Here is a 21,194-nt window from a genome sequence, read left to right on the forward strand (position 1 = left end):
GAACCACTTCCATATTGAAATATTTTCCCCATGAAATGAAACAACACCTATGAGTACCTTCACAGATATACTCAAAACTAATAGGTGATTAAAAAAAATCTTTCCCTGAAATCAAAATCACATATGTTTAAAAAAAAAAGGAAAAAAAAAATCTCATCTAAGCCATACCTACGCAAGGGAGGGAGTAGCCAAGCTCTGGATCATGGATGAAGCGACGGTCATTCAGCATAGTCACACAGTACAAATGGAAGCAGTCGAGGCAGATGACGTGGCGGTGCACACACTGGAACACCAGCACAGGACTCCTGTTAAAAACAAAACAGTGAAAATTATGAACAAGTCCTGGACCAAACTCCTCAAAAAGCTTTGTTTCACACCTTTAATTTGACAATATTTTTTTCATTAGTAAGACTACAGGAAGCCATTGGGACTCTGCATAGAGGTCATTCCCTTCTTAAATATGAGCAAAATAATTCAGCTTCTGGACAGAGTGATGGGATTCAAATTGGGGACAGGAAAAATAAACTTCAATGCTGTATATAAATATCTACCTGTATGATAAGTAAGAAATGCCTACTACAATCAGTACTGAATAGCAAATGCAGTGAGGGCTGGAGCTGATCAGCCTCCAGGTATCTGCATTAGGGTGAACTGAATCACTCATTTGGCTCCATTGTCTGTATGAACTAAATTTCCAGGGACCATCACAAAAGGTCAGCCACTCATCACACACATGGACACTCAACAAGGAGACAACTAAATATGGGTATCCCAAGCTTGACAGGAGATGCAAAGAGGAAGTATTTTGAATAAGTGAGGAAAAATGCTTATACTCCTGAGCTCATCTACACTCTCAAACCCTCTGGTGGTGGCCACAGCAAGGAGGAACAGCAGCTCCCAAAATCTTACTCAGGACCAGTACACTAAAGTGAAAGCAACAAATTAGTAATGTAGGAAGTACTACAACACATGAAATATGTCTTCACTAATGGAATTCAGTGATAAACCTAACAGGTTTCCTGTAATGAAAGTTAACTTCCACTAACTACTAATGGGCATACTGTCAAGTCCAAAATAATGACTATGACCCGTTTAATAAAGTTCTGTGTTCTGCAAGTGTTCTGTAACACTGCCTGATTATCTTCTTCTCCTTGGGAAGTATTACGAACCTCAAGTATCAAAACTGGAAAAAAAACAAAGAGAGATGCATTAAGCTGAGAACAGTGAGATTCCCATTCAAATGCTGAACTACCTGATTCCTTTTATTTCTCTGTGGATAAACACAGGCAAAAATGGTTAAATGTTATTTTATTTTTTAATTTATTTTTTTTTTTTTAGGAAAAAAATATTTTTAGAAATAAAAGGAGGAATTCTCACATACTCACTGCTTTTCTGGACATATTGAAAAGATAACATCAAGTACAACAGGACTTGTGATAAAATCGTTAGAGTTAGCAATACTGCTATGGCTCCTATAAATCCTGCTAGAATATGCTTTGAAACCCACTGAAACATTGAATAGCCAATCCTGAATGTGGGAATACAACTGCAAAATGTAATCAATAATAATTTCCGACAGTGTATATCTTTAATCTCACAGGGAAATGTGCTTTAGAGTTGCACAAATGATTGAATTCATGGCAGTGTGTTGGCATCTCCAAAAATACAATCTCTGTGTTTTAAGGATTTTGTTGAATAAAGCAGCTTAAAAACTGAATTAAATAAAACCTCCCTATTAGTTAATCCATATTAGTTGCCCACTTGCTGTTTGAATGTAACAAATAATAATTTTTAAAAAGACATCTGCAAGGCAAAATGAGAAGCTGATCAGTATCATTTTAGCCCTGGATGGTCCCAAAATAATTATAGAGGGGCAAAGAAGCAGTTATTTAATCTCAAAAATCTCTGTGGCTCACCAGTCAAATGTAACCTTAAGAAAATGCAGAAATAATAAAATTTGTCTATGGCTTTAATGGAACTCTCTTTTTCAGGGTTAATTGCTCATTTTTATTGTTGCAATATCTATGCATTTTTTTTTTGTTTCATGGGCACTTCCTGGATCTGAATTCAAACGTCTATGACCTTTATTTGAAAGACAAAATTTATCTTATGTGTGAACAGAGATTGTAACAGGAGAAAGTCACTAAAAGCTGAGTATTTAAAAAAAAAAGTCAGAAATTAAAATGGTATTATTAACACTTCTACCTAAACCTATATGAAACCATGACTAACAGCACTACTAAGTGAACTACTACAATCAGTTACTAATGTAAAATGTGATGATTTTAAGTCTTAAGATATTACAACTGTTTGAAATCCAACTATATTCTTCAGAAGGAGCACAGATATATATGTACACATTTAAACTGCATCTTTAGGAACAACATTAATATTAAAATGTGCTATCACTCTCACAAACAATGCATATAAGTGGATATATGTCTGGGTTCTGACTAATTTGGCATTGTAACAGTACCTACATCCCAACATCTACAGATTTTGTATCAAAAGAAAGCATTTCTAGTTCAAATGAGATATAAAGGTTTTCTTCCTGAGATCACTAAAGACAAATATGTGAAGACCATGTTCATAATGCCTGGGTGGAACTACTAAATACTAATTTTGGATAATCACACATCGAGGGTTAGGGCTGGCCTGCCTGAGAAGTAAAACGACTGAACAGAGTTAGTTCTGCTCTAGATAAAACCAGGATACCTCAAGAGATATTAATAGAAGACTCACTTGAAGCAATCAGAATTTATTTTAGAAAGGGGTATTATGAAAGTAAAAAAAATTGCCATATAGAGTAACACTGGCTGAATCTAACATAAGGGGTTAGTAATGTAAATCTGATATATAGTTTAGAAGGTATTTCACAGGTTCCATTTACATAATACGTTTGGCGGAATTAGAGGTTTCAAGAGACTACTATATAAGAAAAATGTTTTTCAGGCAAGGGATAAATTGGTCCTTTTTGTTATCCAATTAGGAATTGAATCGCTTCTAAAAATTGAAAATCCAACATTACAACGCATCACAGAAGATTTTCCATAATAAGTCACCAGCTCCTGTGCTCGGATTCCTTTTCATTAGAGTTTTATCAGTATGCATTTACTTAAATGAAAAAACTAAAAAGAACTTAAATGTTTCTGCCACATGTTATTAGTGTTGGATAACTCTGTGGCACAACAACAGCACAGCTGGCAGTTATGCAGTCTGCATGCTATTTCCTTCTTGTCCTAACTGAGAAGCAGCAAGACAGATAATTCTCAGATAGACTACAACAGTACACTGGATAAAGAAAGATATGAAGACTTGATCTTGTTTAGATAAGAAGCCCACTGGGAAATAAATTGGTCTGGTATATCCCAAAATCTCATGATGGTTACTAATGTACTGAGAGTGAGTTCAAAGTCTGTGAATGTGAGGGGCTACTTATCATAAGGAATTATTTGCAGACATAACTGGATTAACTGGTGTATCTTTCAATGCCTACTGAAAAAAAAATAAAAGAAAGAAAAATAAATTGGACACTTTCTCATTGCTTGGTCTTCATGCTTCATATTTTGATAAAAAAAGTTTGAGTAAAGGTTAAACAACACACTGTGTATATATATAAGTCCATTAGTTTTTAGGAAATGCAAGTAGCCATAGTCTGAAGCAAGAAATACATCTCAGCCTCTCAAAATCTGTGAAAAAAATGTTGGACAAATCTATGAACCCCCCCTGAGGTAATTTCTAGGTGACAGTTGGATTTTTCTCACCTCAATCTCAAAATCTCAACCAAATAATAATAAAAAAGCTTAGCAGATGTCTTTAAGGCTGCCTTGCTGAGATTACAGTTAGTGAAGCAAAAATAGCCACTTGGGATTCATTTCTGTGCAGTAAATAAATGTGAATGCACACAGCTATAGCACAGCCCTTAACCCCACCTATGAGCACTATATTAATCATAACACACTTCTTCATTTCTAATAATTTTTTCCATGTTGTCAATATTCCTGTACTTCAAAAAGCTTTCTATTTAAGTACCATGAAATAATTTCATTAATAAATGGATCTCTATGCCATTCCAAAAATGAATGTTTGTCAACTTACAGGTCAGATCAATAAGCACCATTCAGGCAAAGATGAATCACTGAATAAAATGTGTTTTAAAAAAAAGAATTCAGGTGACACAGGCACTACAGGCACTCTCCTGCTTCAAGAAATTTCAAAGTAATTAAACAGAAATACTGTCCTTGAGCAGCACTCCTTAAGTTTTGGTTCTACCCTTGTAGCAAAACAAAATTACAATGTCCAAATAATCCAAATTATTCATCCACCACATGGCTTCCTCATAGAACTGTATGTAGAAATAGTACAGTCTTCTAATTCATACAAAGATGGTGCCATATCTGGTTTCCCTGTCTATTGCATATAGTCCACAGTCTTAATCAAAACTATTAAAAGAAATGGCTCTTTATGATGCTTTAAGTGAATGGTTTTCTTACCATGAAAATACTTCCAAGTACTTCCATTTAGAGTAAACTCTTAAATTCTATTACAAGGATGCTAGTATTTATAAAAAAATATAAATATAGAAAATATAGAAAAATTACCACAGTGATTTCAGTTTCAGAAATGAAGCAATTTGGAGAAAAGTATAGCAACAAATCCTGCCTTTTAATGAGCAAAATGCTATTATAGATATATAGAAACAGTGACCTAACTATCAATTGCAGACAACCTATAACGATGCAGGCGCCTAAATATTTAGACAAGAGTAGGCATTTGAAAGGGGTATCAAGACCTTATGAGAGAAAAGAAGCAATGACAAAGTACTAAGAACTGGTATGACTTTGTAGTCAAGATGCCATGTGTTATAAATGTGTAGGAACACACAAAAAGTACAGCCCTGCTTTCCCCCTTCCTAAGGGATGAAAATAAAATCTTTACTAGATTCACTAATTAAAATCCCAGTATACATAAAGACATCATTCTCAGAAAATAGACATATTAAAACCACTAAAACAACAACATTTCTTATTTTGTGTCTTTGATCACTTGCCGCACAATGCATCAAAGGTCATAAAGTGAAGGTTATGAACAGCATCAAACACTGCTGTGAGAGCTTAAGTTTTCTGGCTGTGCTTCTGTGTAAAATTGTATTCTGACCCACAGCTGTTAACTCAAAGGGGCCCTGGCAAGTGAAATCTGACCTACTTTCTTCTCTATTACATTACCTGTTTTCCTCTAAAATATGCTTTCATGTTTCTTATTTCTGTGGGAACGCAGCACCAAGAGGCCTTGAACCCAGGAACAGCCTGACAGTAATAAAGAAGAACATAAGATGAAAAAACAGGTACACTTTAAGTTAGGGCACATTACTGCCAATGCTCCTTCTAGCAGTGTTTCTGTTAACTTTGTTGAGTTTTTTCCATGCAATGGAAGTAACACACATTATTGCCTGTGATCGCTGCAGCAGGCAATTTCTGCCTCCTGAGGGGACACACAATGGAATTCTATCTTACACAGAATCATAGAATCATAGAATCGTAGAATCACAGAATCATAGAATGGTCTGGGTTGGAAGGGACCTCCAAAGGTCATCTAGTCCACCCCCTTCTGCAGTAAACAGGAGCATCCTCAGCTATATCAGGTTGCCCAGAGCCCTGTCAAGCCTCATCTTGAGTATCTCCAGGGATGGGGCCTCAACTACCTCCCTGGTACTGGTGTATTCGTATTAGTATTCAGCATAAATATGTGCTGTGCCTGCTTGCTCAAACATGCCTTGCCTGAGGTCTGTGCTCAGACACAATAATCACCCATGACACTCAATAGATGAATCTTATGATATTAAAGAAAGGACAGAGATTAGCACAGAGAAGAAACTTTTTCTGAATCAGAACAGATGTCTACAGTTCTTCTTTGCACAATAGAGATTGCTTTGAAAGAAAACTGGTAGATGATCTGCTCCTTTATCTGTGTTTTAAAACCTCATCAATGCTCCACTAGAGAGAGAAAAGGAAAAGACTTTGGTAATAGAGGCAAAACTGACAAATGTTATCAAAGTTATTCACAAGCTGCCCTAACTCAAGCCCTGATGCCAAATGACAGAGGAAATCTGAGAGCAACCGACAAGACAGTATAAATTTGCAATGTCTTTGGTTTTCATAGAGCATGGAGGACTTTGAATTGATGTGGTTCTCCAGAGCTCAGAGACCTTTGGATGTTGATGTGCTCTATTTCTGCCATGAATTCCCTGTGAGCTGAAGGACTGCCCTGGCATCAGGCTTACCATGGTTTTTAGAATCGTGAAATTGTTTTGGTTGGAAAAGACCTCTAAAATCATCAAGTCCATGGCCACCATGGCCATTAAACCTTGTGCCAAAGTGCCATGTCCACCCCTTACTTGAACACCTCCAGGGATGGTGACTCCACCACCTCTACTGGCAGTCTATTCCAAAGCCTGACCACCCTTTCAGTCCAGAAATATTTCCTAACATCCAATCTAAACCTCCCCTGGCACAATTTCAGGCCATTTCCTTTTGTTCTACCACTTGATATTAGCAAGAAGAGATGGATGCCCACCCTACTCCAACCTCCTTTCAGGGAGTTGTAGAGAGCAATAAAATACACAAACTGTAAACTCTGAAGCAAAGGAGCTCCGTACAAAGCTTCTGTTAGAGATGTTGCATGAGTTCAAGTTAAAATAACTCCTCTCCTAAAGATTTGGTTTATGCCAAAATAAAAAGAAAAAAATATAATAATCCTGCTCCCTAATTGCTTCCCCTACATTTTTTTGGTGAGGAATTTTAGAATCTATACACATAAATAACAAGAATGAAGCGATCAACTGTATTATTTAGTGGTGGGCTTTTTTTTTTTGGCTGCCTCAATTAAGCAGCCACAGGATTTCTAGTTGATTGCACTAGGGCGCAGCAGAAGTCAACAGCCTAAAGTTTTAGGTCCTGTCCTGTCCCACAGGGGCCCTCAGCACCATGTCTCTGGGCAGAAAGGCAACAGCTGCGTCCACCTGAGGGGAGGGCAAGGCCTGAGGAGGAGTCCAGACTTTTTAATGCATCTCCACACCCAGGGCCACGATGGGTTCCTCCCTAGCTCAGCCTCTCACCTGGACTCGAAGTCAAACACATTGCCCCCACGGTTTTGTGACAAGGGTGCCATGGGGGCTGGGGGCAAGCGGGGCCTGGAGGTAACAGGTGAGTGTGTGCCTCCAGCAGCAGTGTGTGCAATGGCACTCAGTAGCACATCAAAGACAGACCATAATCATCAGCAGACACGCAGTAGGAATGGCAGATCAGCCTCCTTAGAAGTTCACTCAACCTTTGTAGCTTGCCAAGCACCAGCTTACTGCAAACCAGTTCCTCCATTCTGACTCATTTGCATCTGATGACCTCCTAGATCTGACACCACTGGTACCCTCTCCCCTGGATCTAAACACAACTGACTTTCCTCTCACCAGAGGCAGCACCCAGCCTTCAGCAGCACAGGAAAAACTGCACATTGTGGGCAGTCCACAACAGCCTCCCTTTCACAGGTTCCTCACTTCTGGCTAGAGATACTTAACTCTGACAGACTAGAAGCATAGAGTCAGAAATTAGCCTATTTGGGGATTTTCTTAGTAAATAAATCAATGAGGCAACCAATGAAGTGGGAAGAATGATGGGATATCATAATAAAGGAAGGAAGGGCTAACTCGGCCTGCAGAAGCAGCAGCATGCAATTCCTCAGTAATTAAAGATAAATAAATTAAAAAGTCAAAATGCATTTGTACCCTACTGGCCTCTTATCCCCCTGACTGGCTGTTGAGGATCCCACTGATTTTTTTCAAGGATTTAAACCTTATTTAGTAAATTTAACATTGTCAGCAGATGTTCTTATGCCACTGGAATGCAACTGTCCATGCTGTTAAATTGTTAGATAGGGCCTGGCATGGTTTTAGTCTTGCCAAATACCAAAATCCCAAAGAGTTCCTGGGCATAATCCAGGAGTTACCATGTGCTGTCAAGAGGCAACAGCAATCTGCATTAAACTAAACCAGTTTAATAGCACAGATTTGGGGTAGAAGAGTTTTATTCTGGGACACTGTTCTCAACACCAGAATTCACTAAATTATTCTGTTTCCTTATTCTTAGACTCTCCATTCCCCATATCAATATTTTTGAGATAGCCTGGGAAAATTATGTTGTCTATAAACACATTACATAGAAGAAAAGTTTCCTAACATGAAAGACAAGGCAGAATCATGACCTCTTTTTGTCATGTGGGTGATAAAATCCCTGTAAAGATACTACAGGAAAAGAATACTGGCTATCATCTGTCACATTATACTTTTCATTCCCTGGGAGTCCAGGAAAGACTGTGACTGTTGGACATGGCATGTTTCCACTGTGTAAATTTTAGTTATTCACTTCCAGCTAACTTAGAAAATGCATCCTTGTGCATGAACTTTAAAGACTATGTTACTTAACATGTATATGGAAGAAGAAAACTGGAAAATAAGGTCACGTAGTGATGGGAAGAAGGAGAGGAGGAAAGACCTAAGAGGGAATAGGAAATAGAAGTGAGACATTAGACGCATTTCCTCTTTGAGAATTATCTTTCACCACCTTAATAGTACTCCTTATACTTTTTCTTGTCTTTCTTTTCAGATATGAATATTCAATTTATATGCTCATCCAAACAATATCTTGAGGGTGCTTGCCATTAAATGAGTCTTCAGTCTCAACCAAAAATATAATTATTATCTTATAAACAAAACCACCCTTGGATTATTTTTATAATAAAGACATTTCTTTACAGAAAACCATTTTTTCCAACTCACTATCATAATTTACCAATAACATTTTACCCTTCCTTCCTTAAAGGAAATACCTTAGCCTAAGTGTCAAGATGCGGTTATCTGAGAACACCACTACATCAACATCTTCACTCAAAGGGAAGAATAATGATCCTTGGGCTAGTAAGTCTGCTTGAAAGTATTGTGATTTAGTGCACACAGTTTATTCCCTCTAATAGTCAAAAGGAACTAGTTTGCACTGTCCACCAGATAATTGCACTGGCAGTGAGACTGGCTTGTTTATGTCATTTTTCTATATTACTTACAACCACTGTCAGAAGATATTCATATTGTGGTATTTTTTTTCCCAATCTTGTTACTGCCCTTGTCACAGAAACAAGCATGGAATTTAAATGCTCAGTGTGCACATGTGTATGTTTAAATGTCTTCATTTCTCTCCTCCATCTTTTTATCTACATGTAAACTTCCTTTACACAGCAGAGTAAATGGAATCAACTTTGCAACCAGTAAAACAAATAAGCAAACAAACAAACAAAAAAACAACCCCTCCAAAAGATTTACAGATATTAAACTCAAATGAAAAGAGGATTCTGAAATTTCAAATAATTTTATCTGACTCTTTCCAGATTAAATTTTAATTCTTTTTTTATTGCCTGCTTGGAGGCTGGCTGGTCCTCTCTGTGCTTATTCTCTCAAGGAATTTCAGTATGCACGAGTAATCTACTGCTCTCTTCACAGGAGTACTCAGGAAAAATGTTCTTCACCAGAGCTAATAATCTGTGTAACACTCAAGAAGACTGACATTTACCCAAATATAACTTTACATTCCTCTAGGACCATTCAATTCCAGATCTTGATACCCAGATGCATGGAGTACAGTGAGATTTTTTCCCTCTTCTAAATTTACTGAATATTGTAGAAAAGGAAGCAAGGATATTCAAAATATTGCTTTAGAATATCATCTCTAATAATCCTATAGAAGCTGGTTTTGATGCTAACATGGACTGACTTCTTAAAGAAGATACGTTGCAAGAAAAAAAGAAAAATGTAGTGGCCATTGCCTCTGTTCCTCAACAGATTTCTAGTTAATGAAATAGTAATACACTATTCATATAAACATCCATAACTTATATGAAGACTCTTATGAGAAGAAGAGTGTGCATGAAAGGGTACATATCTTAGGAATCCTCATTAATATTTCATTTTGTTTCCATCTTTCCCTTGTTTGGCAAAGCAGTTTACTTTCCACCTCACCAGTTACAAAGACTGATGTGGGAGGGAAAGGCATAGGAATTTTTGATCTGATCCCCTCCTTGCCCTCATTGAGCATTGCCTCAATGAGAAAAATGCAGCAAGCAAGCTCTGCAGCTTTCACTAAGGAGATGTAACAGCCATAACTGCCAGCACTAATGAATAGTTTTGACTTCCCATATTTATCTACAGCTTTCCCAGAACACTAGATCATTCCCATAGAGACTATTCATATTCACTCTTCTGTTACATGCTGTATTAGTAGAAGTAACCCAGTCTTAAGAGAGAAGATAGTTGTAGGTAGAAACTTGATACGCATCCCAGTACTTCCTGAGGAAAAAAACAAGACAAATAAATTCAGAAATATTAGCAGGCATTTACTAAAGGAAGTTTTCTTCTGCCTTCGATTTCATTACAACTCCCTCAACACACCATACTTACTGCATATTGAGCTAGGGTCTGGATTGTAATCTAGCTAACAGGAAAAAAAAGGAGGAGTAAAGAGAGCAAGGAAACAGAACAGAAAACAAGCAAACCAAAGTTTTTATGTAATAAATCAAACTCAATTAGCATGAGATGTCTTGCAGTCATCATGGAAAATATCATTACTTAACTTCATGGTCTGCCTATGTTCATTTACTAGCTGATCAAACCATAAACTACATACAAAAATATTTCATTACAAATGGTGGATTTCTTCCAATACAATGGCAAAGAGAGTATACTTGTACTGTACTCTAAGAGCTGGCTCTGCCCTAAGAATCTGTACATCACCAAAATGTGCCCAAAGAATATATTCAAACTGTGACAAATCCTTCCTGCTCGTTCTTTTGCTCAGGGAACAGAGAGACATGTTACTCTGAAAACATAGTGACAAAAGAAAAAAACAGAAAGTAAGCATCACTTAATTCATAATCTACAATAAAATAATATACATTTTCCAAAAGAAACATCTCTGAAGCTCCTACATTTTTCTCTGTTTCAAATTGTGGAAGAACACCTGAAATAAATGGCAATCCCACCTTATTCAAAATGGTATTTACTGATGATGATTACAAATTAGGTCACCCATCAATCTCTACCTTTTGCTTTTACGTGAAACCTTCAAATATTGTGCTTTTTCTAATAAGTTGAAATATATATCAAAACTATACTTCGAACGATATTTTTTTACCCTTAAAATCCACTTAGAAGTATTAAAGCTTTTTTCATATAGGATTTTTTTAAATTCCTGTTGTTTAAAAGAGATAGGACATATAACTATCTTATTTCAAAAATAAAACTACCCAGGACATAGAGGAATGGGGCTTGATCAGATTTTGAGTTTTAATTTAGATGCTATGTAGTAATAACCTCTGGGATTTAGACTGCACCTGGTAAAAGATAAACAGTTTTTAGAATGTTGGTAATCAAGACAAAAGTATGTTAGCTACACAGTAGTCTGTAGACTGTCAGCTAAAATAAGGAAAAAACCTGGAACACAAAAAAATGCACTTTCCCTGCCTCAAATCTCTGCATTGCATTATACTCAGATATAAATCCCTTAGACCTCTTAAGGAAAAAGATATTTTTAAGTTAGGGAGTCTCATTTCTTCCTTTTCAAAAAAATCTTAAAGGCCACGTGGTATGAGGCTCCATTCACAAAGAGGACAGCAAGAATTTTTATGGGATATTATGTTCCATATCCTAAGTTATGACTTGCAATGGCTCATGTAAAACATGATTTAATTACACTATTATCAAGTTTACATGTAACAATGAAAATGCCAGTGGATGTCTGATATTTTTAAAGTTTAATTTTAATTTTTAAATAATTCTAATTGATCTGTTTTCTAGCATATATATATGTTTTCCCCCAAATTCCAGTCTCATAAATAAAACAATGAAATAATAAAGATAGTCTTTAAATTCAATAAGGAGAAATGGAGAGCACATAGAAAAAGCAGCTGTGCAAATTATGTTAACAAGTATGGCTAGCAGGAGTACAAACTTGCCTGAAGTCATACATGCTGCTTTCAGTGTCATTTCACATCTTTGAAAGTAAATACAAAAGATTTATGCTTTCTTCAAGAGAAAAAATGCTGTATTGTGCTCAGCTCCACTCATTTCTACACAGATGGGCACAGTGTATACTTCCATTAGTATGAAAGCATTGACTAAGTCTGGTAGGAACCTGGTGTTCCTTCCCTGAAGGTATGACAGAAATGCATGTGATTGCATTCTGCAAAGGAGTAACTGGTATCACAGCAAGGAAAAACTAGAGAGGACACTGGCAAGAGAAGTTAGCAAAACAGCTACCAGAAAAGTTAAGACTGGCTACTGCTTTCCTAAGCCTGGTTCTGTTTTCATTACAAACAATAGCAAAGATGTCATTGACTTCAGTTGACTAAAATTTAGCCTTACACTTTTGTGAGTGAATACTAAGATATAATTCAACATGAAAAATAATATCTCGACAGGGGTAGACCAGGTGTTTTAATCATGCTTTAAAAATTTAATTGTACAACAGCTGCATACAGAAAATATGTTTGCATCTCTACAGGTGCTTAATTTTACCTGGAAAATGTTCTGCTTTAGCATTCATTAGACATCTTTGTATTTTCAAATGATGGAAGACAGAAAGTTCAGCTCTGAAATAAAATAATCTCATTAAGTTTTACCAGAATTACCTTGTCAGTCTGTCAGATCAGCACCTTTCTCCCTCCACCTTAAATAATATAATCAACATCTTGTGCATACCTCTTAGGATTTTGGGGGACTGGTTAAGACCAGTGAGTCTCACTGCTATGCTCTGCCTGACCTGATTGAGAGTTCAGAACCAGACAGAATTCCATCAGCTAAGTTGTAGTTGAAAGTGCAATAAGGCACTATTTTTAGGATACTTGTGCTACATACTACACCCAGCTTCCCAGCAGTTATATCTTTAGCTGCACAGGTACTACAGATGACACTGACTCGTTCCTTCTTTGTGGAAATTTCATAATCTCCTGGCAGCATACAGATTGGAAAGGGAAAAACAAAACAACACAAATATAACCCTGGAAATGACAGTTACTAGGAATACTCAGCAATCCAAGTGCATTGATTCAGTTCAAAGCTCTTCCAGAAACTGTCAAACCCTGTGAGCATGATTGAACCCTCAAAGAAGGTTCAAGCCAACTCTTATCAAAACTGGCTCACACATTCCCAATTACATAATGTACCAATTATGTTTCCCATCCTCTTTTGCATTAGCTAGCCTGACAGTGATCTGTTTAGCCATGCGTGATTCATCAGGTTTGCCTTCTGTTTCTAAACATGAGCAATAGAAGAGAGCAGCTCTCCAACCCCAGCCTCCTTTGGTGAAAGGTGAGAAGTCAATGTCATTTCCTTGTCTTGTGGCATCCAAAACCAAGCAGCCTCCTGGCACTCTGAATCACCACATGACAAGTTGTGATGGTTTGAAACTGTCTTTTTAATTTTTCCTTGCAAAGTTCAGAACAGAGAAAGTGAAAGAATGTAAATAAGTCACTATTGGGTGTAAGAAAGCAAAATAACGATTGTTCTAAACACTTCCATTGGATAGATAGAAATGTTTAAGAACTATTACCCAAAACAAAGTAGGCATTCGGCACATTCTGCGTTCGGCAGTGGGGGCAGTTGCTGGGCTGTCTGGCTGCTGTTTCTTCTTCTCTTCTGGCTGAAGATAACACTACTGACCTTGGCAGCTAAGTTAACAACTTTCTGCTCTAACTAAACTCTGCTTCTCTGTCCAGGGGGGTCTGGGGGGGAAGCTCCGGAGAGAGAGAGGCCCCTTTGGGAGGGTCCCCTTGGGGGGAAGCAAAGGGAGATCGGTTGTGCTTTTCTGTTGATTGTATATATTTGTGAATGTTGTGAATTTTGTATATTTGTACATATTCATTGCATTTCATTGTAGATTTTAGACTCTGCTTGTAAATACAGCTTTTCATTTGCTTCCAGACTGAGCTAGCCTGGTTATTGTCGGTGGGGGGGGAATTTCAGCTCACACCGACACACTTTTTATTTTTGGCGCTCCAACTCGGGGCTCGATTGCTTGTGATTTATTTCTGCTCAGATTAGGAAGCAAAATGAAGCTGTTTTGGATTCTGAGTCATTCTATTTCATCTATTATCAGTGTGATTGTTTACAGATGGGCCATTTCTTGCATGATAGACAAGATTGTGAGATATGTGGCATATAAGTCATTTCTTTGGGTTAAGAACAAGTTACTGAATGTTGGTGAATTCTGTTGTGGTCTTATTGGGCTAAGAAGCTATGGTAACTCAACTATGGATCTGCTAGCAGACACATATGAGTTTGTTACTCCTCTTACAACTACAGAGGGTCTTTGGAACCAGTGGTACCCTAGATATCTTGTGCTTGCCTTAATTTTGTTGCTTCTTGGAATAATCATATGGCTACTGATAGCACTGTGTCAAGAAAGACATAAGGCTACTTGCTCTTCCAACTCTGCTGTGAATGTGAAAACCAAGCCAGTAAATTTGGTGGCCACTGTAACCAGAAAGCGTAAAGGAGATGCAGATGCTGCAGGAGATGGTGCAGATGGAGATGAGGGTCCTTCTACTCAGGGTCCCTCTGTTAGGAAAGATCCTTCTGATGAGGAAGAGAGGGTTAGCCTTAAAACTCTGGTAGACCTCTTGAGACCCCACATGGATGATGGAGATGTAGGTCAGGATGTAGACCCTAGTAGATTAGCAACTGCTGGTAGTGCCTCTGAACTCAAAGAAATTCAACGGAGGATTAAAATAGGATTATGGGGACAGCGACCTCAGGATGATGATGATGATGATGATGAGGATGAGGATGACATACAGTCAGCTAATGCACCCAGACAGGAAATTAGACATGTGAGGAAGGATTACATCAGAGGAGATAATGAGCCAGTCCTGTCTTGGCTAGCCAGGTGTTTTGATATGGGAGCCCCAGCATTGGTGGTAGGCGACAAGTCGGCCTCTCAGTTGGGGATGCTCTCAAAGGATACAGGCATAGACAGGCACCTAGGCAAGTGCATTGGTAAAGTTTCTCTGTGGGCACGCCTCCTACTGGCAGTCTCGCTGAGGTACCCCAGCAGAGATGATTTACCATGGAACCCTAAGCCTTGGACCACAATAGCTGAGGGAATCAAGCGTCTGAGAGAGTTTGCTGTGAGAGAAGTAATGTATGGAGATCATAAGACTCTGAATCCTGATGAAATTCCTGTTGGAACAGGCCTTGCCAAAAAGCTCATTAAGCTTGCTCCTCCTAATTATGCCACTATTCTGGCAAGCAGGATTGTGGCAAGAAATTATGGTGGAGCACCTCCTACTGTTGGCCATTTCACTGACCAAATGAGGCAGTTGGAGGATAGTCTTGCACGTACTTCTTTGGTTTCAGCCATTGAGGCTCTGTCTGGAAAGATGGAGAATTGCATGAAAGAGCTGAAGGAGGAACTTAAAACCTCCATATCCAACTTGATGAAGGGGGATGATTCTAATTCCTCTTCCTCCAGATGGATACAAGTTTCAGCTGTTAGGAACAGACGTGCTCCAAGAAGGCCATTCCAGAATAGGTCAAACCAAAACAGACAGCAGAGGCAATCACGTGGCAGTATCTGGATAACTCTGCGTGATCAGTTTGGTGAGAACATGAACAGATGGGATGGTCAACCAACTTCTGATCTTTTCAAGAGGTTACGGGAGCTGCAGAGGGGCAGATCCCGAGGTAGCAATACCAGGAGGGTAGCTGTCGCTTCCTCAGTTTCCCAGAACAACTCTGATAGCTCCAACAGTGATCCTAATTCTGGTGCTGGACGTTGTGCCAGCTGTACATGTGGATGTAATCCCCACCATTAGGGGTGCCCTGCCTTCCGCCAGGGGGAGGTAAGGGATAATGGAGATAACAGAATCTATTGGGATGTGTACATCCAGTGGCCTGGCACTTCAAAATTTCAGAAGTACAGGGCCTTGGTTGACACAGGAGCTCAGTGCACCATAATACCATCAAATTATCAAGGGGGAGAATCTATAACTATTCAGGGAGTCACTGGTGGATCTCAAGAGTTGTTTAAGATAGAGGTTGATATAAGTTTAACTGGGAAGCAGTGGAAGAAACATACTATTGTAACAGGTCCTAATGCACCTTGTATTTTGGGAATTGACTTTCTGAGAGAAGGGCGTTTTAAAGACCCTAAGGGTTACAAATGGGCTTTTGGAATAGCAACTGTAGAAATTGATGGAGGGAAATTGAAGTTGTCCATTAGACCTGAGCTTTCAGATGAATCTGCAGTTGTTGGACAACATGAGATAGAGGATGTAAAGCTGCCGGTTGCTTCTCAAACTGTGCATCACAGACAATACAGAACCAACCGTGACTCTTTGGTGCCCATTCAAAACTTGATTCGTCAGTTGGAGAGTCAGAAGGTCATCAGCAAAACTCATTCACCTTTCAACAGTCCAATCTGGCCTGTGAGAAAGCAGAATGGAGAGTGGCGTCTGACAGTTGATTTCCGTGCCTTGAATGAAGTAACTCCACCCATGAGTGCAGCTGTACCAGACATGATGGAACTCCAATATGAGCTGGAATCCAAGCAGGCCAAATGGTATGCTACCATAGACATTGCTAATGCTTTCTTCTCTATTCCCATAGCAGAGGAATGCAGGCCTCAGTTTGCTTTCACCTGGAGAGGCATTCAGTACACATTCAATCGTTTGCCCCAGGGGTGGATTCACAGTTCAACCATCTGCCATGCAGTGATCCATGATGCTTTGGAGAAAGGTGGAGCTCCAGAACACATTCAGTTCATCGATGACATCATCGTCTGGGGTGAGACTGCTGAAGAAGTCTTCGAGAAAGGTAACAAAATCCTTGACATTCTCTTGCAAGCTGGTTTCGCTATCAAGCGAGACAAGGTGAAAGGACCTGCCAGAGAAATCCAGTTTCTGGGAGTGCGGTGGCAAGATGGTCGCCGTCACATCCCAATGGATGTGATAAACAGAGTCTCTACCATGGCAAATCCCATCAACAAGAAAGAAACTCTGCGTTTCCTAGGCATAGTGGGATTTTGGAGACTGCACATTCCTGGATACAGTCAGATTGTGAAACCTCTCTATGACGTGACTCGAAAGAGAAACAGTTTCCAATGGGGTCCTGAGCAACAAGCAGCCTTTGACCAGATCAAGCGAGAGGTAGTCCAAGCGATGGGTCTGGGACCTGTCCGAACTGGTCCAGACATTAAGAACATTCTGTACACAGCCGCGAGTGACAATGGTCCAACCTGGTGCTTATGGCAAAGAGCTCCAGGGGAGACACGAGGACGTCCTCTTGGTTTCTGGGGTCGTGGCTACAGAGGCTCAGAGGCAAACTACACTCCAACAGAGAAAGAGATTTTAGCTGCTTATGAAGGAGTGAAAGCTGCTTCTGAAGTGATCGGAACTGAGTCACAACTTCTTCTAGCTCCTAGATTGCCAGTTCTGAATTGGATGTTCAAAGGCAAAGGTTCTTCACCACATCATGCAACAGATGCTACCTGGTCTAAGTGGATGGCTCTGATAACACAGAGAGCTCGAATGGGAAATCTCGAAAGGCCTGGTTTGGTGGAGGTGATCACAAACTGGCCAGAAGGCACAAGCTGTGCTAAACCTCCAGAGGAGAGAGTAACTCGTGCTGAGGAAGCTCCTCCTTACAGTGATCTGTCTGATGATGAAAAGAGATATGCTTTGTTCACAGACGGTTCCTGTCGTCTTGTTGGGAACAAGCGGAGATGGAAATCTGCAGTGTGGAGTCCAACGCGCAGAGTTGCAGAAGCGAGAGATGGAGAAGGAGAATCCAGTCAATTCGCAGAGGTAAAAGCTGTCCAGCTAGCTCTTAACATAGCTGAACGTGAGAGATGGCCAAAGCTTTATCTCTACACCGACTCGTGGATGGTAGCCAATGCCTTGTGGGGTTGGCTGAAAGACTGGAAGAAGAATGGCTGGCAGAGGAAAGGAAAGCCAATCTGGGCTGCAGATCTGTGGCAAGACATTGCTGCTCGCATTGAGAGAATCCCAGTGAAAGTGAGACACATCGATGCTCACATTCCTAAGAGCAAAGCTACAGAGGAACAACAACACAACCATCAGGCAGATCTAGCTGCAAGAGTTTCCCAGGTGGACACAAACTCTGGTCCTGATCCTGATCTTGACTGGAAACACCGAGGTGAGCTGTTCTTAGCTCGGTGGGCCCATGACTCGTCAGGACATCAAGGCAGAGATGCAACCTACCGATGGGCTCGTGACAGATCCATTGACATTTCCATGGATGCTATCACACAAGTCATCCATGACTGTGACATTTGTGCTGCTATTAAGCAGGCAAAGCGGATCAAGCCCTTGTGGTACGGTGACCGATGGTCCAAGTACAAGTATGGTGAAGCCTGGCAGATTGACTACATCACTCTACCTCGTTCTCCATCTGGTAAGCAGTATGTGCTGACTATGGTAGAGGCAAGCACTGGATGGCTGGAAACTTATCCAGTTCCTCATGCAACTGCACGTAACACCATTCTTGGTCTGGAAAGACAAATCCTGTGGAGACACGGAACTCCAGAGAGGATTGAGTCGGACAACGGAACTCATTTCAAGAACAATCTTGTAAAAAACTGGGCCAAAGAGCACGGCATCGAGTGGATATTCCACATTCCCTACTATGCACCAGCTGCAGGGAAGATCGAACGCTACAACGGTTTGCTGAAAACCACTCTCAAAGCCATGGGGGGTGGATCTTTGAAAAACTGGGAGAAACATTTAGCACAAGCAACCTGGTTAGTGAATAGTAGAGGTTCAGTGAATCGAGCTGGACCTGCCCAATCAGATTTGTTGCGAAAGGAAGAAGGTGATAGAGTTCCTGTTATCAGAGAAAAGAATCTGTTAGGCAAAACTGTTTGGGTATTTTCTCCTTCAGGAGAGGCCAAACCTGTCCGAGGGGTGGTTTCTGCTGAAGGTCCTGGTCACACCTATTGGGTGATGCAAGAAAATGGTGAAATTCAGTGTATTCCACAAAGAAATCTAACTTTGGCTGAGAGAGGTTAAATTCAGAGTGTTGCGCAGATACAGCATTGCGCCCAAGAGGAGAGTTCATGAGATCTACGGTGCACGAACCCTGAGAGCCCTGAGTCACCTGAGAGTCCCTGTTCCTTCCTTCGCTCCATCTGCGAGGAAACAAGCTGTTTGCTGTTTTTCCTGTGATTTGACTCTTTTGAATCATCTACATCTGAGATAGCCGGAATGGACTATGGTCTTTATTCACCTATTGTTGTAGATATTATTTTAGATTAGATAAATGATAGTAGCAGCCAATGGAATTGTTTAGAAGGGGTGGACTGTGATGGTTTGAAACTGTCTTTTTAATTTTTCCTTGCAAAGTTCAGAACAGAGAAAGTGAAAGAATGTAAATAAGTCACTATTGGGTGTAAGAAAGCAAAATAACGATTGTTCTAAACACTTCCATTGGATAGATAGAAATGTTTAAGAACTATTACCCAAAACAAAGTAGGCATTCGGCACATTCTGCGTTCGGCAGTGGGGGCAGTTGCTGGGCTGTCTGGCTGCTGTTTCTTCTTCTCTTCTGGCTGAAGATAACACTACTGACCTTGGCAGCTAAGTTAACAACTTTCTGCTCTAACTAAACTCTGCTTCTCTGTCCAGGGGGGTCTGGGGGGGAAGCTCCGGAGAGAGAGAGGCCCCTTTGGGAGGGTCCCCTTGGGGGGAAGCAAAGGGAGATCGGTTGTGCTTTTCTGTTGATTGTATATATTTGTGAATGTTGTGAATTTTGTATATTTGTACATATTCATTGCATTTCATTGTAGATTTTAGACTCTGCTTGTAAATACAGCTTTTCATTTGCTTCCAGACTGAGCTAGCCTGGTTATTGTCGGTGGGGGGGGAATTTCAGCTCACACCGACACACAAGTGCTCAGCTGAGTGCTGGAGCCGCGCAGGTTTTATGAACACTGCCTACACAGGATTTTAGAGTACTCGTGCAAAGGACCTTTTTATTTGAGGGCTGGCCTCACTACTGACAGCCTTGTTACAAGAAGTGAAGATTATCACATTAGAAGCAACACTGTTAGTATTCAGGACACATTTCCAAGTACATATGACATGTCAGATGCTTACATATCTTCCAATTCTGCTTCACATATTCCCTTTGCAGTTAAATAAGAAGTGACAGAAGTGCAGAAATATCTGTGTCCTGCACTTTGTGAACATAACAGCTAAAAAACTACCTTGACATGTCAGCTGACAACAGAAAAAATATCACTGACCTCTGCTGAGGCATTCTGATTTTCCTAACATCAACTATTTCCAACAGAGAGGATTACAGAAAATATATAATCACAACTCCACCGTTAAATATATATCAAGCATATGAAATTTTGTTTGCATAGCCCCTGACAGTTTCAGTCTTCACTCCTCTTTCTGTGACTGTACAACTATCTATTCTACTTTACGGAGACATCTCAGAGATCTAAAAATAGGACTAGTTAGTTCTTTATTTCATGTATTTGTAGCTAGCTTTAAAAAATATTTTTCCCTGCATCTTCCATTCATATATATCACACTTCCATTTTTTAAACAAACAGAGCTCTCCCTGCAGCAAATTCTTTTCCCACAAAATTAATTCCCTACCCCTTTTTTTTAATTTCTCTGTCCTTGAGATTCTTCCTTCAACATCTCTTTAGTTCTACCTTCTGTCATCCCCAAATCAAGGCCAGTTTGGTCACCCTGGGTTTCCATGAGGTCAGAAATCCCGTTCAACAAAAGAGAATGATCCACTCACAAAAGTGATTGCATGTTACATTTTTTTCTATTAGTCTGAGTCTGTATTCTATAGAAACTCTGGATTATAGAAACACAGGAGCAAAAGGTATGGGCTCATTTACAACAAACACAACACGTTCTACACTGCCCAAGGATTTCTTTTTAGTGCTATTAACATCCTAATTTTATGTTCAATTACCTACCAAGAAACTTCTGACCTTTTAATATTCAATATTTGAGAAGTTATATGATGAAATAAGACTGTTCATTTACCTAATAGTTGGGTTAGTTATGCTTTAAATGCACCGCCTTATGGAGCAGGGTGAAAGCTGTAACTCTCTAAA

The 21,194-nt window shown here is 39.6% G+C and overlaps 1 protein-coding gene across 1 annotated transcript in view; it reads right to left on the reverse strand.

Moving 5' to 3' along the window:
• PRKN (parkin RBR E3 ubiquitin protein ligase) overlaps positions 1-21,194 on the reverse strand; it is a 634,620-nt gene that overhangs the window by 303,005 nt on the left and 310,421 nt on the right. The window contains exon 7 of the mRNA XM_054396652.1: positions 169-305. Within this exon, the coding sequence (XP_054252627.1) occupies positions 169-305 (137 nt within the window). The remainder of the gene's footprint in view (positions 1-168; positions 306-21,194) is intronic.

The sequence above is a fragment of the Indicator indicator genome, chromosome 2 (genome assembly GCF_027791375.1).
Source record: "Indicator indicator isolate 239-I01 chromosome 2, UM_Iind_1.1, whole genome shotgun sequence".
NCBI lineage: Eukaryota > Metazoa > Chordata > Aves > Piciformes > Indicatoridae > Indicator > Indicator indicator.